We start from the raw sequence: 13846 nt of genomic DNA, 5'->3' as shown, positions 1-13846 counted from the left end.
TATAAATGCTATAAAAGTTTACATTTTGGTTTGCATTGAGTGAGTAAGTGAATATAATACAACTTATAAATACAGGTTGTTATAGATGCTATAAAGTTGTACAATTTCAATTTGCAGTTGAAGTTATTTATAAATAGAAATTATAATTAATGCAATAAAATGTAATTGCATATTTGTGTGAGTGAGTGAGTAAATGAATGAATCAATGAATACAAGTTATTATAAGTGCTATAGAAGTTTACATTTTAGTTTTCATTAATTGAGTGAGAGAGTAAGTGAATATAATACAATTGATTTATAAATGCAAGTTGTTACACATGCTATAAATTTGTACATTTTGGTTTGCATTAATCGAGTGAGTGACTATAATACAATTTATTGTGTTCACGGTGTGTGTGTGTGTGTGTACTTGTTTTTGCTACATAGTGGGGACCAAATGTCCCCACAAGGATAGTAAAACCTGAAATTTTTGACATCGTGGGGACTGGCCTGCGGCCTCCCCCAATGTTAAAAATGATTAAAAATAGTAAATGATGTTTATCTGAAAGAGTAACCATGCAAACATGTTTTCTGTGAGGGCTAGGTTTAGGGTTAGGGTTGGGTTAGGGGATAGACAATATCGTTTGGTCAGTATAAAATCTATAGAAGTCTATGGAAAGTCCCCACAATTCACAAAAACAAACGTGTGTGTGTGTGTTCACTACTCACTGCTCAGTGTGTATTTGGATGGCTGAAATGCAAAGCACAAATTCCGAGTATGGGGCACCATACCTGGCCACACGTCATGTCCTTTCCTTTCCTAAATGCTATAGAAGTTTACATTTTGGTTTGCATTAATCGAGTGAGTGATTGAGTACAATACAAATTGTTTATAAATACAAGTTCTTATAGATGCTATAACGTTGTACATTTTGTTTTGCATGAAGATCTTTATAACTATTAGTTATTATAAATGCAATAAAATACATTTGTTATTTGTGTCATTCTATGGAAATGTCAATTTTTTGTCCTTAGCCCTTACAGAAATATTACACTTGAAAAACACTTTAGGGTTACAATTTCTTTATTTTAAAATTAAACAATATGTTATTTGAACAATTACACTTTCTTGAGCCATTAATGTGGCAATATAGAATTCCAAGCACCACAAAACCACTCGACCCCACAGCCATGTACAGAGGGAAAGTGTTTTTTTTCCTACCATTTAAAATACAATCATGTATTCATAACTATCAAATATTAATATTATTAATATTATAAAATGTATAATAAAACTAGTGGTCCCCTGTAGTTGTAACACTGGTGTTACCGTTTAACAAAACGCTTATTTTGAAATAAAAATCACATGATGACATCACTTGACTTCCTTCTTCCTATTTAATAAAGATCTATGAAAAAAGGCCCATGTTAAGTCCACTGTCTCTTTTCAGTTACCAGAAATTCTCTCATTTATCCCATGATTTCATATAAAGCTTTTAGTTGAAGTCACTGGTGTGACCTACTTTATTGTTCGGGAAATCTAAATAACTAGAACACAAATGGATTAAGCTACTTAATTTAGTGAGTATACCATGATTGACAATGTGTTTTGATACCTTGCTGTGGCCATTTTATGCATTTTTCATAAAAATTGTCACTGGTTTTACTGTCACTGGTGTTACCTTCCTTATGGGTAACAACAATGAAGATCAGTATATCAGGTCTTATGGATGTCACTGGTGATTTATTGTGTCACTGGTGTTACTGTGTTTTTTGTGACATTAAATAAAACGATCTCCTTATTGCATTTTCATTATTTTTCTCTGATGACGTGCTGAAAAAAAAATTGAGAAATAATATTTCATAAAAACCTTTAATATTGCCAAAGAAGGTAACACCAGTGACAGAAAATGGTACATGTGGTCTTTAAATAAATGCACAAAAAAGATTTTTTTTATAAAATCATTAAGCTGTCATTTATATGTATTCATAATGTCAAAGGTAGGTTAATAATGTGGTCTAAGTTTAAATGTTAGAAAAAGAAATTTTAAGACCTCTTGCCATACCAGAATTGGACATTTATGTAGAATGACTCATTTCTAAATGTAAGTTACTATAAACCTGTGCTTTATGGTTTGCATTAATCAAGTTAATGAATGAATGAATGAATGAATGAATGAATGAAATGCAAGTTATTTATAAATCAAGTTACTTTAAATACTATAAAATATAATTGTATTTTGTATTTTGGTTGCTTTAAATCAAATTATTGAATAAAATAGTGAACAAATGAATACAAATTATTATAAAAAATAAAATAACTGGGTTGATTTTAATATAACGATAACAACTATGCCTCAATATACTGATCGAATGTTCTTTAGTTAAATATTGTATATTTCAGGTCTGCACCAATTTGCTAGTTAAGGGATGACGTAATGCATCCAAAGAACGCACCAACGAATTGTCTGGCTATCTGGGATTTCGGGTATGGATTTAAGGGGAGAATTATAATTTTTTTGGTAGTATTATATCACATCGTGAGTGTATATTAGCACCAATTGTTGTTTTCTTGTGACACCTGATAGAGCGTTTGGACACCAAAGCGGTGTCGTGTGACGTCAGACTTAACAAGCAAATAGACTCTTGGGGACCGCCCGACATATACTGTAGCGCCGTTGTGCTTGGGACATCCCGAGTTCAAGTCCTGGCTCGCTGACCTTTCCCAATCCCATCCCCGTCTCTCTCTCACTTCCTGTCAATACTTAACTATCCTATCATAATAAAGGTGAAACTGCCAAAAATAAATAAAAAAAATGTTGTATATTTCTGGATATATGGAAGACAAGACAAGAAAAGAAAAGAAACACTGGAAGCACCCATCTGCGACAGTTTGCAGAGTAGATTATTTTTGCTTGCTATAGTTTTTTGCTTGGTGTCAGATTCTTGAAACCACACTGAGGATATACCGCAGTATAAACGACACAGCAGAATCCTGTCCAGCCCTACAAGACCGTAGCACTGTACAAATAAAAGTAAAAGCCTGCTTTCGTCATCTCCAGGCATATGAAAGCATCCCGCTAATGAGGAACACTTGTGCCCGTGTGCAATTCTGCTTATGTGCCTTTTAAAATGGTAACCGTATTGATTTTAAGAGCTCCCAGCAGGCCCGTGTTAATGCTGTATATATATACACGACACAGAAGCGGTGGCGATAATACAGCGTCTGACCAGCACTGCAGTTTATGCAGCGCTCATATATTGGGTTGAGAGCTCATTAGCATGCCTGATGCAGATGCAAGAGAAAAGATGCACACACTGCTGATATATCGCTTTGGCCTAGATTTCCATTGTGGCGAGGGCAGCCTTAATTGATACTGACGGCCCTCTTAGCTTTGAGGGTAAAAGCCTGCAAAATTTCACCTGGGAGGTTTGACAAGGGCACGGCGATGGAGACCACTTCCCACTCACAGTCTGGGAATGTTCTTAAATATGAAAAGACATGCGTGTAATTAACCGCCGCCGTTTGATGAGTCCCTGCTAATTCTTCAGAGGATTTGTTATATCAATACTTAACTAGAAATAATAATTACACTGTGACTCTTGATTATCTATGCATTTTTTTTAAATACTCAAATACTCCTCTGTGTTTGATAAGCCGGTCTTCCGATGGATAATCCCTAGAGTAAAAGCAAGGATTTAAGGCGTACGAAAACCAATTGTTCTTTTTAATATTGTCCTTTACCAGTGTCAAATCCAGTTTGCTCTATCAACTTTCAGGATGATTTATTTTTCTGTTCTTAACGTCTCTCCGTCCCACATATCTCTCTGCTTTTGAAGCGCCGGAATATTTCATCTTAATTCGAAACGTACTCGCCGGACTCCGTCACGCTGGCGTTCTCTCGCGCCGCTTCCTGCCGACTCCACAGTGGGTAACCTGAGACTGCATTAAGTGAAAAGCCAAGCGTGAGCTGCCACTGTCTCTGTCCTCACTGCCTGTTCAATTAGAAGGAGAAATGGGCCAAATATATTTCTGTATGAAGTCATGCAGATTTGGCCTCGGGTTTAACACCGCACCGCCATATGACAGACTGTGACTTCTCCGAAGGGCTGAGACATTGCTGAGTGGCCCTAATTAGTCTACATATGTCACCTAGAACAGTTTCTATGGCAAATTGCTCTCCCATGCTCCAACACATGTCCATGTTTTCATCAAATTAGTACGGGAATATGCTACACATGCATACAGATCGTACACAGCTAGAATTACTAATGAAAACATTTTTCTTCAACTACAGGTCTGCACGGCACGATCATTTTCTGGAAAAACGTCATCAATCCGAAAGCCTCGGATATGATTTACTGTTGCTTTGTATTGGATTTCACATAATAATACGGATTTAAAATGAAAGATGTCTCATGGTGATAATGCTGGCATGATTTAGTGGATTATTACTTTGGTAGGTAGAATGATTTTCATTTATATTTCTGAATTTTATGTATCTATTTATTTGTTTAGCTGCATTTTCAGTAATAAAAAAGGCTGAAAGAAATCATTTGATTTGAATGAAGCTGATATCAGGATACAAATAACGTGCTATGCTTATCTTTCCGTCACATATGTTTGGGATCCTTTTTTTTTCTCTAGCATATCAATCCTTTACTTACAGTTAAAATAAACTGTTTTTTTCTAAACAGCTGTAAACATGCAAACCCTCTGAACCTGATCTAATGAGATCTACATCTAAAGATATCTCATTAGCTATAAATTCTCAAGGCGTTTTAAAAGGCTAATGCGCTGTAATACCAGACCGTCTGAAACGCAACACTGTAAAAGTCGGCGTGAAACGAAAATTCACCCTATTCACATCTATTTTCTACCTGTTATAGATCCTATTCCTTTTTTTTAAATGTTGACCTTGTCATTCTAAAGTAAAAAATGTCAAGCCAGAGTTTTTCTGTCTGCTTAAACTTAAAACTCTGCAAGCTCATGTTTATCTACCCACATTTTTAGTCTCAAAATCAACCAATAACCGAGGAATAGTTCTATTCCAAGTCTATAACCAAGTCTGTTCCTGTTACACCTGAATGTATGTCACAATATGAAAGAAAAGATCTACCACAACCTATGTTTTATCAAATCTTCAAAGGAAGGGGTCATCTACCTTTTTTTTTTTTTTCACCATTATGGCAGTCCAAACCTGTATGACTTTCTCTTCTGAGGAAGAACATCCTATTTTTTTGAAGAACATCCTTGCCACTTGTTAACATAATGAAAGTTAATAAAACCCAGTTTTTCAAGCAGCAAAATGGGGAAAAAAGCACCATAAATGCATCATAGAAATAATCCATCTGACTTGCATGCTGTATTTATAGACTTCTGAAATCATGTAATAGCTTTGTGTGCAGAACACAATGTAACTCCTTGAGGAAATTTTGACATCTGCCCTAAACTTCAACTCGCTTGTTCACTGATCAAGTTACAGTGCATAACAGTTTACTGGAGAGGAAGATTATCAGTGTGATATATACCATCTATGATAATATCGTAATTGTTGTTTAAACGATACGCCAGTTTGACATTATCGAATATATTGCAAAAAACAAACAAAAACACACCCAGAGAGTGCACGCATACACTACACGATGTAGGTTAGACTACTGTGCGAACGCGTGATTTAGTCTATTAAAATATATTCAGAATTCCCCAAAATTCGAGATAAGGGGGCAAAAAAAAGCCCTGTATGACGTTTATATGTCTTTAATGTTTATATCATCATCTGATATAGTTAACATGACATGAAGAGTACAGTCTCTAAATATCAGCACAAGTGCGGATGTGAGATTGATTTGATGAACAGCTCACTAAACAAGAAGTTAATATTAAGTGACCTACATTTTTGGTGTTTTTTTTTTTTTTGCTGTATTTCGACAACAAAAACAGTTTCAAACAAAGCCACAGCAGAACTGTTTTGCATCTCTGAGCAACACACAACAGTGTTTCATTACTGAATTAATCAGCCATTTAAGCGAATCAGTTAAATAAATGACTCAATGACTGTCTCATCCAATAATTTGCCGCCACCCACAAATATCAGTATTCAACATTTTGCTTTAAAACATCAAAACATTATTTATGCATTTATAACTGCAGGTTAACTGCATTCATGACCTGCATTAAACAGTCTGTGCAAATGCATCTAAATGCTTAAAATGCAGATTCTCTGCCACTTCTGTCACAATTTTTGTTGATAGTGATTCCATGGACCTTTTTCACATTTCCGGGTTTCTCAGGAGCGGAAGTCATCATAAGGTGTGTTTCCATTAAAGATTTGCGCAAAACTATGGCAATATTTTAACGTGTAAACATGTAAAATACATACATTTTTACTCAACTCGTATGAACTTATATGAGTGAGGTCATACAAATTCGTACAAATTAGCCACTTTGTAAAATATGTACAAATTGCTGTGAGATCTGACTGGATATTTTATAAATGTCAATAAAATAGTATTGCAACATGACAGCATTTACATTAACCAATGTTATGTGAATAAGACATATTTTTTTTTCCTCTCTCGATAAGTCATGGCAACAGAGTTGGGCTATATTTAATCAAAGGAGGCACATGCGTGTATGTTTACAGAAGCAGCATGGGGAGCTGCTTCTAAAACGTGCGTGGCGTGGCTGGTAAAAACTCAAGCATGTACTATAGTGGCAGCGATCAGCTCTGGTGGCCGTGTCAGAACCGTATTGTTCCGCAGATATGTGCAGTGTAAATTGTCTAAACATTAATTGCAGGGAAAGCCCCTTGGGAGTTTCTTGGAGGTTAAAGTACATTTAAGAATGATCTTATGACTTTTTGCATACGCCATGTGACCTGTAAATGTGGAGAAAAAAAAAAAAAAGGTTTCCAATGCAGTTTTGTGAAATATTCCTTTTTCGAATTGCCTGAAAAACCACCTCATGTCAGCGTAAAAACTTTTTTGGGATATAGGAGTTTTTGCAAAATTGACGTGTTTCCATTAGGCGTATTTTCAATTCGCAATTTCAATTTACGCAATTTGAAGGATAATGGAAACGCAGCTTTAGTTGGCATAACTTCGAGAGCAGTGAATGGGAGAGTACCACAAATATATTTTTTGCATTCCCATTTGCTCAAACAGCAAACTTCACAAAAAACTTCATGACTTTCAAAAAAAGGAAAATTTAGACTGATAACAGCAGTCAGATGAGAGAACAATGTCAAATTTACCATCCCTCCCATAGACGCTGCAATAGAAACATCCTCGCTTTAGCGTCAACTAGTATTTTTGTCAAAAAAAAAAAAAAAAAAAAAACAATTTCAAAATTTAAAAAACTTTCAAAGATTTACAATGCTGATGACCATTGAAACGCGTCATCACAAAAGGGTCCATTTGATTGGTAAGAGCCCTATAGTGTCTTACTATTTGAATTTATTGACTACATTTAAGAATTTGACACAAAAGATGATGCATACATTTAATTAGGTTAGAAAAAAATGGCATTATAAAAGTTAAAAGTGATCATAAAAGGTTAAAAATCGATTTAAACTTTTTGGAAAAGCTGTTATTCCTGCAAATTAACCACCACACAAAATATGAAGAATATCAAAAGATTTGGGAGTCAGCTGTCCACGGCAGTCCTAAATCTAAAAAATTCCAGAAATGATTGAGGTATCATTTATTGTCATTATCGCACACCCCTCACTCATATGTATTCAGAAGACTTTAAACGTAGTGCACAATTCATATGAACCACTTTTAAGCTGCTTTTGCATCCTTTTCAAAGCTTAAAGTCTTTAAAATCCCATTTATTATAATTGCATAGAAAAGAGCGACCAGAATATTATTCAAAATGTCTGCTTTTGTGTCCCACAAAAGAAAGAAAATCACCCTCATTTTGTTCCAAACCCATGTGATGGCAGAATTTCCCTGTTCGGCTGAGCTATTCCTTGAAACATGATTGAATCACCAAACTTTCCTAAAAATTTCAATACATAGATACTACAAACATTTTTGCAGTCAAACTGCAGTTTAAGAGCAGAGGAAGAAGATAAGACAAACACTCAACCAAACGATTAGAAAACAGGCAGACCAGATCAGATAATGGTTAATAATTTCCAACTCCTGAGCCCTTGAGTTCCTTAAAAGCAAACATTTTACCTTGACAGCTAAGCGCGTTATCCAGTAAGGCATTGTGATAAGAACATCTTCATGTTATGTAAGACCTTGAAGCACATCGTCTTGCTTACCTTCAGTGCAGTATTTCCCTTTGTAGCCGGTATTGGAGCAATCGCACAGCACCTCGCTGTCATGAATGGAGCAGCGTCCTCCGTTGCTGCAGGGGTTTTGTTTGGTACACAGGTATTCCAGATCGTTCTTCACGCCTTGACTGTCCAGGAGAGCAGGAGGAGTCTCTCCTAACTTCAAGTTGGCGATCAGGCCCCGGAAAGGCGGCTCATATTTGACCGTGCTAGACGTGAGGGCCGAGAGACGCACGTCTGGTGGGATCCCGCCCACGTATAAGTCGCTGGCCACCATCATTTCCCTTCGCTTGGACTTCACCTCCGCCACTTTGCTCTCCCCGTCCATCGCCAGCATGGTCTCACGGTAATTCCTCGTGAGTAGCACGCGATGCCAGCGTTCGTCGTTGACATGCGTCTCCATGTGCAACGAGGCCGGCTCGCCGCAGTGGATGGCGAAGCGCAACTGCAGACGGCCGTCGTTAATCAGGAGCTCCAGGAAGTCGCAGTTGCCGCCGTCGTCCAGGTACAGCACCACAGCTTTGCTGATGTTCGTCTTCATAGTGAAGCTCAGCTCTCCGGTGGCTCCCGCCTCCCAGGGTCCGTAGCGAACCCACTGACCCGGCAGACCGTCGAACTCCAGAGCCGTGGTGACTGCGATAGCCACTATGAGCCCGAACAAAACGGAGGCCTGCGAGAACTTCGCGCTGCACCTCCACTTCCGCGTCATCATCTTCCAAGCGTGCTCCTAATCCTCCTTTTCTAATGTTCCGTTTCTCTTAATCCACTGCAGAGGAGAGATTTATTCCCAGTCTAGCGTATTAATTTATCTGGCCTTTTCCAAAATAGCGCTGCAGAAATAGCAAGGTCCCAGTTTTCTAAAAACCCCCCTAATATTTAAGAGTTCCTTTTCACTTGATTCTCCATCTTGATTCTCTTCTGAGTAGCTCCATTGAGGAACACTTCTAAAAGACCGTGTAGAAAAAAAAAAAAAACTCACACGGTACTTAGTGCTTTGAAATCTAAAACTGCCCTAAAAATCTAGTTGACTCGACATGGTAAAAGACCGATTTATGCATCTCACCCTCTGGTGAAAGTAGGATAACTGCTGTTGTATTTTTCGTTTTGTGGGTAGTAGGTCAAATACATGATTTCTTTCCCCAGCAAACCTCAGCTCCTATAAAAGCAGTGCATCTGCATTCCACCAGCAAGACGTCACCACCAGGAATCCTCTGAAAGTTAAAAAAAAACAGACAGTATGTTAATTTATGACCACGGTTACAAACTCGTATGCACTCTTAAATTTAATACAATAATTTCTGCCCTTTTGTTGTGAACTATTAGGAGATTGGTTTGATCACAAAATCAAGACCTGGCAGTGTGATTCCCTCAGCTGAGATTCTTTGAGCATAATGAAATCAATCTTTAATGCACTTTGCAGAGTAACAGACTGGGCTAGTTGACAGATCCCCTCATTCGCTTTGCAAATTTGCTGATCAGTTCACAGATGAATATTCACAAACCAGCGCGCAGCTAGTGTTTTAAACAGCTCTGAGCCCCCTGAAGCCCTCCTAGTCAATCAACACCTTTCTCTTTTTCACCCATATATAGTGACTGAGCGTAGTAGTGCACTAGTGACAGTGGCTGACAACAGAGGATGACAGATAATAAGACAGAATGCGAGCGTAGTACGGGCATCAGGTGAGGAGTGTAAATGATGCATGTTTATTAATGAGGAGTATGCGGCGGCATGATTACACCATACTCCTTTTATTTGTGTGCGCTGTATGTGTGCTGAATTCATTAGAGGGAATATGCAAATCTGCGATAACTGCTCAATGGTTACAGCAAATCAACAGTAACGTCTGATCTTGCGGGCAGTTTTGAGTGCTAGACTGTGGAGGTTGCAGCAGACTACTGCAATATAAGGCAGTGTAGGAATTACAGTCATATATTGAGAGACTGGAGATACTGTATAGTCGACAATAATGCTCATCTCCATAACTTAATCATCATTTGATGAATTGCTGCTAGGTCAACAGAAAACACAAAATTGTTCTTTTAAGAAAAATAGCTGTTTTTAATGCTTGGTTTCCATGTAAACTGAAGCAAACACATATTCACAAAGTATTGTGAAAGTAGTTTACACTTATAAATAAAAGCACCCAACAGTCAGCCAATCAATCAATCAATCAATCAATGTTAGTCTTTAAATCAATCAATCAATCAATGCTGTCAAATCAATTAATCGTGATTAATCGCATCCAAAACAAAAGTCTGTGTATGTGTGTGTGTGTGTGTGTGTGCTTTAATGTACATAAATATACACAGTACACATATATGTAATAATCAAACATGTATAAATCTAATCTTTATTTTTAATGTGATTACTCATGATTAATCGATTTGACAGCCCTAAAATCAATCAATCAATCAATCAATCAATCAAGCCTAATTATATACAAGATGCATGAAATTACTTAATAAAAATATCCATGGCTCAATACTATTTCAGTAAATGAAAGAAATGCTACCATGGTCAAAATGAAACACAATCAGCTTGTCTTCCATGAATACATAGTATAAAAGCAATCGCACCACACAGTAGTAGTAATAATAATAATAATAATAATAATAATAATAATAATAATTATTATTATTATTATTATTATTATTATTATTATTGTTATTATGAATAAATTACATAAATAGCTGTTCTTGTTATAAATAAATAAAATAAAAATCAACATCATCATCATCATCATAATCATGCATAATTTATATACAAGATGGCAAATTACTTAATTAAAATATCCATTGCACAGCACTGTTTCAGTGTATGAAAGAATTAATGCTGGCATGGTCAAATTAAAACAAACAGCTTGCTTTCCATGAATATATATAATACAAAAGCAATTGCACCATAAATAATAATAATAATGATAATATTATTAATAATAATAATAATAATAATAATAATAAACTGTCATTAGTAGTAGTAGTAGTATACTTTTACTGCTGAAATAAAATCAATAATTGCTGTCAAATCGATTAATCACGATTAATCACATCCAAAATCAGTTTGTGTTTACATAATATGCATGTGTGTACTGTGTATATTGATATACATAAATACACACACATACATGTATATATTTAAGAAATATTTACATGTATATGTATACTCCTATTTATATAAAAAAATAAAAATTAAAAAAAATATAAGTATATTTTTTAACATGCATTTCATAGATTTTTTTAAATATTTATATATACATACATTTACATACACATTTATACATACATTTATATATACACATACACAGTACACACATGACTATTATATAAATAAACTTATTTTGGATACGATTAATCGTGATTAATTGCGATTAATCGATTTGGCAGCACTAAAATAAACACATAAATAAATAAATCATTATATTGTTACATCAATCAGACCTAATTTACACATATAATAACAAAGACTTCATGAAAATACCCACAGAGCAGCACTATTTCAGTGAATTTATCACTCCATTAAGCTGAAATGCAGGTGGTGAGAGAATAAGACAGCTGAATAAGGTAACAAGTGAAGTGAATAAGACATAAGAAAGGTTTTTGAGATGAATTATCACGCACAAATGTGGCGCAACTGCTCAATAAATTTGGCCCTGAAAAACAGATCACCGTGCAGCAGGGTGCCGTACAGAACTCAGGGGTCCCCTCTGTTCCTCCGGCCTCATCAGCATCCATAAATAAAGGTGCTTGCGTGGCGGAAGAGATGATATTGAAGCAATATGCACTCCGCGAGCGGAGAAAAATTAATTTGATCACACAAAACGCGAGCTTAATTTCTCATTTGCTTCTAATTAATTACTGTGATCGTGCACAAGAGGACTTTTCAAAAGACCTTGAAAGTGATAACACCCTTGCTGTCTTTCGAAACCTGGCCTTAAATAAAGCGTCCACTCTTTGAGGAAAGAGCATGAGAGAAAAAAAAAAAAAAAAAAAAAAATGGAAGGGTCTATTGGGTCGTTTTCTGCAAATAGTAGACGAGGGGAGAAAAAAAGACGAAATGTTGGCGATAAATTAAAAGGCCTGTTTTGAAAGGCTAACAACGGCACGGCATCTGTGGAAAATCTTCAAAAAGGTCTTGTGAAAGATTACGTTCTCTTATGTTTGTCAAAGGATTAGTGACTAAATTTCTTAATAGCCGTTCCATACAGCACGCAGCTCTGTGCAATAAAGCCAATGTGCACACACGGGTACGGGAGGAGAGAGAAGAAATATGAAGCATAATTGGAATGAAAAGTAGTTCAATTTAGATCAAATTGGTTCCTGTAACACCCAATCCTTTGCTATTCCAAATATATCGGCCATGTAATTCAGCTTTAACGCGGCAGACAGACTGTTCTCCCCGCAGAAGGATCATTTTGTACCACTGCATTGCATGCATTGTTCTGGAAGTGACAGTGACTTTATTGTCTGTAAGTACAAAACGACATAAATGTAGCGACCCCATCTTGGGCTTTATCAGCACACGCCAACGTGTCTCGGGAGCGTGGCGTTCTCATTTGTAACTGAACGGATCTGGCTAAACATATGCAGGTTGGGAAACCGGTTGGAAAACCAAATAGAAAACATTCCTCTCTTTCTCCTGGTACGGTCATTGTCATTAAGGTCATTATCTGCCCTTGAGCGTGATGCATGACTACAACACAGCGCATAACAATGAAGAGAGCCGGAGAGGCGGCCCTGACAAAGCGTTTGGCATGTTCCTGTCCACTCGTGATGGTGAGAAAACCCACTCCGAATTGTTATCTCCCCCCTAATGATGTTTTAGTACAGATTTAAGCACTCAACACTTGCTGATCAAAGCCCGGTTCCCAGGTCAGTGTGCTATCTGAGCTAGAACCAAATAGAATTAGCCATGCTTTCTGCTCTTACATTGGAGAGTAATGGACAGCATAAGGATGCACTGAGGGCACTTTAGGGAGCGAGTCCGTGGCGTGAATTTACAATTAGCACATACGCAACAAAACGCCCACTGAATGCATGAGCATCTTTTGTCAAGCTTATATTTAAAGATCACACTCGAATTAGCGCATTCATATTCAATTAAGCATCGCGGTTCTGCCTCGCATTATTTCCTCTTGATGTTTCTTTTAATTAGCCAAATCAAATCGACATGATTAAAAACAGAGTCCTCCTACGCCACCAACCCACACGAAATGGCAGTTCCGGAAAAAATCTGCCCCCTTTTGTAGTTGCAGAACAGCATCCGGGGCTGCGCTAAGCAGGAATGGCAGATGGCTAGTAAATGGACGGTTCGGATTGTGCGTTCACGACTTCAGAGCGCCTGGTCCACACGAGGAGAGATAATTGAGATGAGGTATGCGACTAGCCGCGAGGGAGACGGCAGCCCACTGCTGTGGCAGAGAAGCCGGCTGTCCTTTCAGCACCACGGACAGCGGCCAGCAAATATCAGCACCACGGACAGCGGCGCTGACCCACCATCAGTGAGAGCTCCAGGCTTGGATGTGAGATCAGTAGAGCGGCATAGGATGCCGCTGAAATCCCATTTAAGCAGAACTGTGTGA

The 13846-nt window shown here is 37.2% G+C and overlaps 1 protein-coding gene across 13 annotated transcripts in view; it reads right to left on the bottom strand.

Moving 5' to 3' along the window:
• nrxn2a (neurexin 2a) overlaps positions 1–13846 on the bottom strand; it is a 497417-nt gene that overhangs the window by 420020 nt on the left and 63551 nt on the right. For all 13 annotated transcript variants that reach the window (XM_051093387.1, XM_051093386.1, XM_051093393.1 and 10 more), the window contains one exon: positions 8256–9478. In XM_051093387.1, coding sequence (XP_050949344.1) covers positions 8256–8979 — 724 coding nt within the window. In that variant the 5' untranslated portion in view covers positions 8980–9478. The remainder of the gene's footprint in view (positions 1–8255; positions 9479–13846) is intronic.

The sequence above is a fragment of the Labeo rohita genome, chromosome 21, assembly GCF_022985175.1.
Source record: "Labeo rohita strain BAU-BD-2019 chromosome 21, IGBB_LRoh.1.0, whole genome shotgun sequence".
NCBI lineage: Eukaryota > Metazoa > Chordata > Actinopteri > Cypriniformes > Cyprinidae > Labeo > Labeo rohita.
This window is presented reverse-complemented; position numbering and strand designations above follow the sequence as displayed.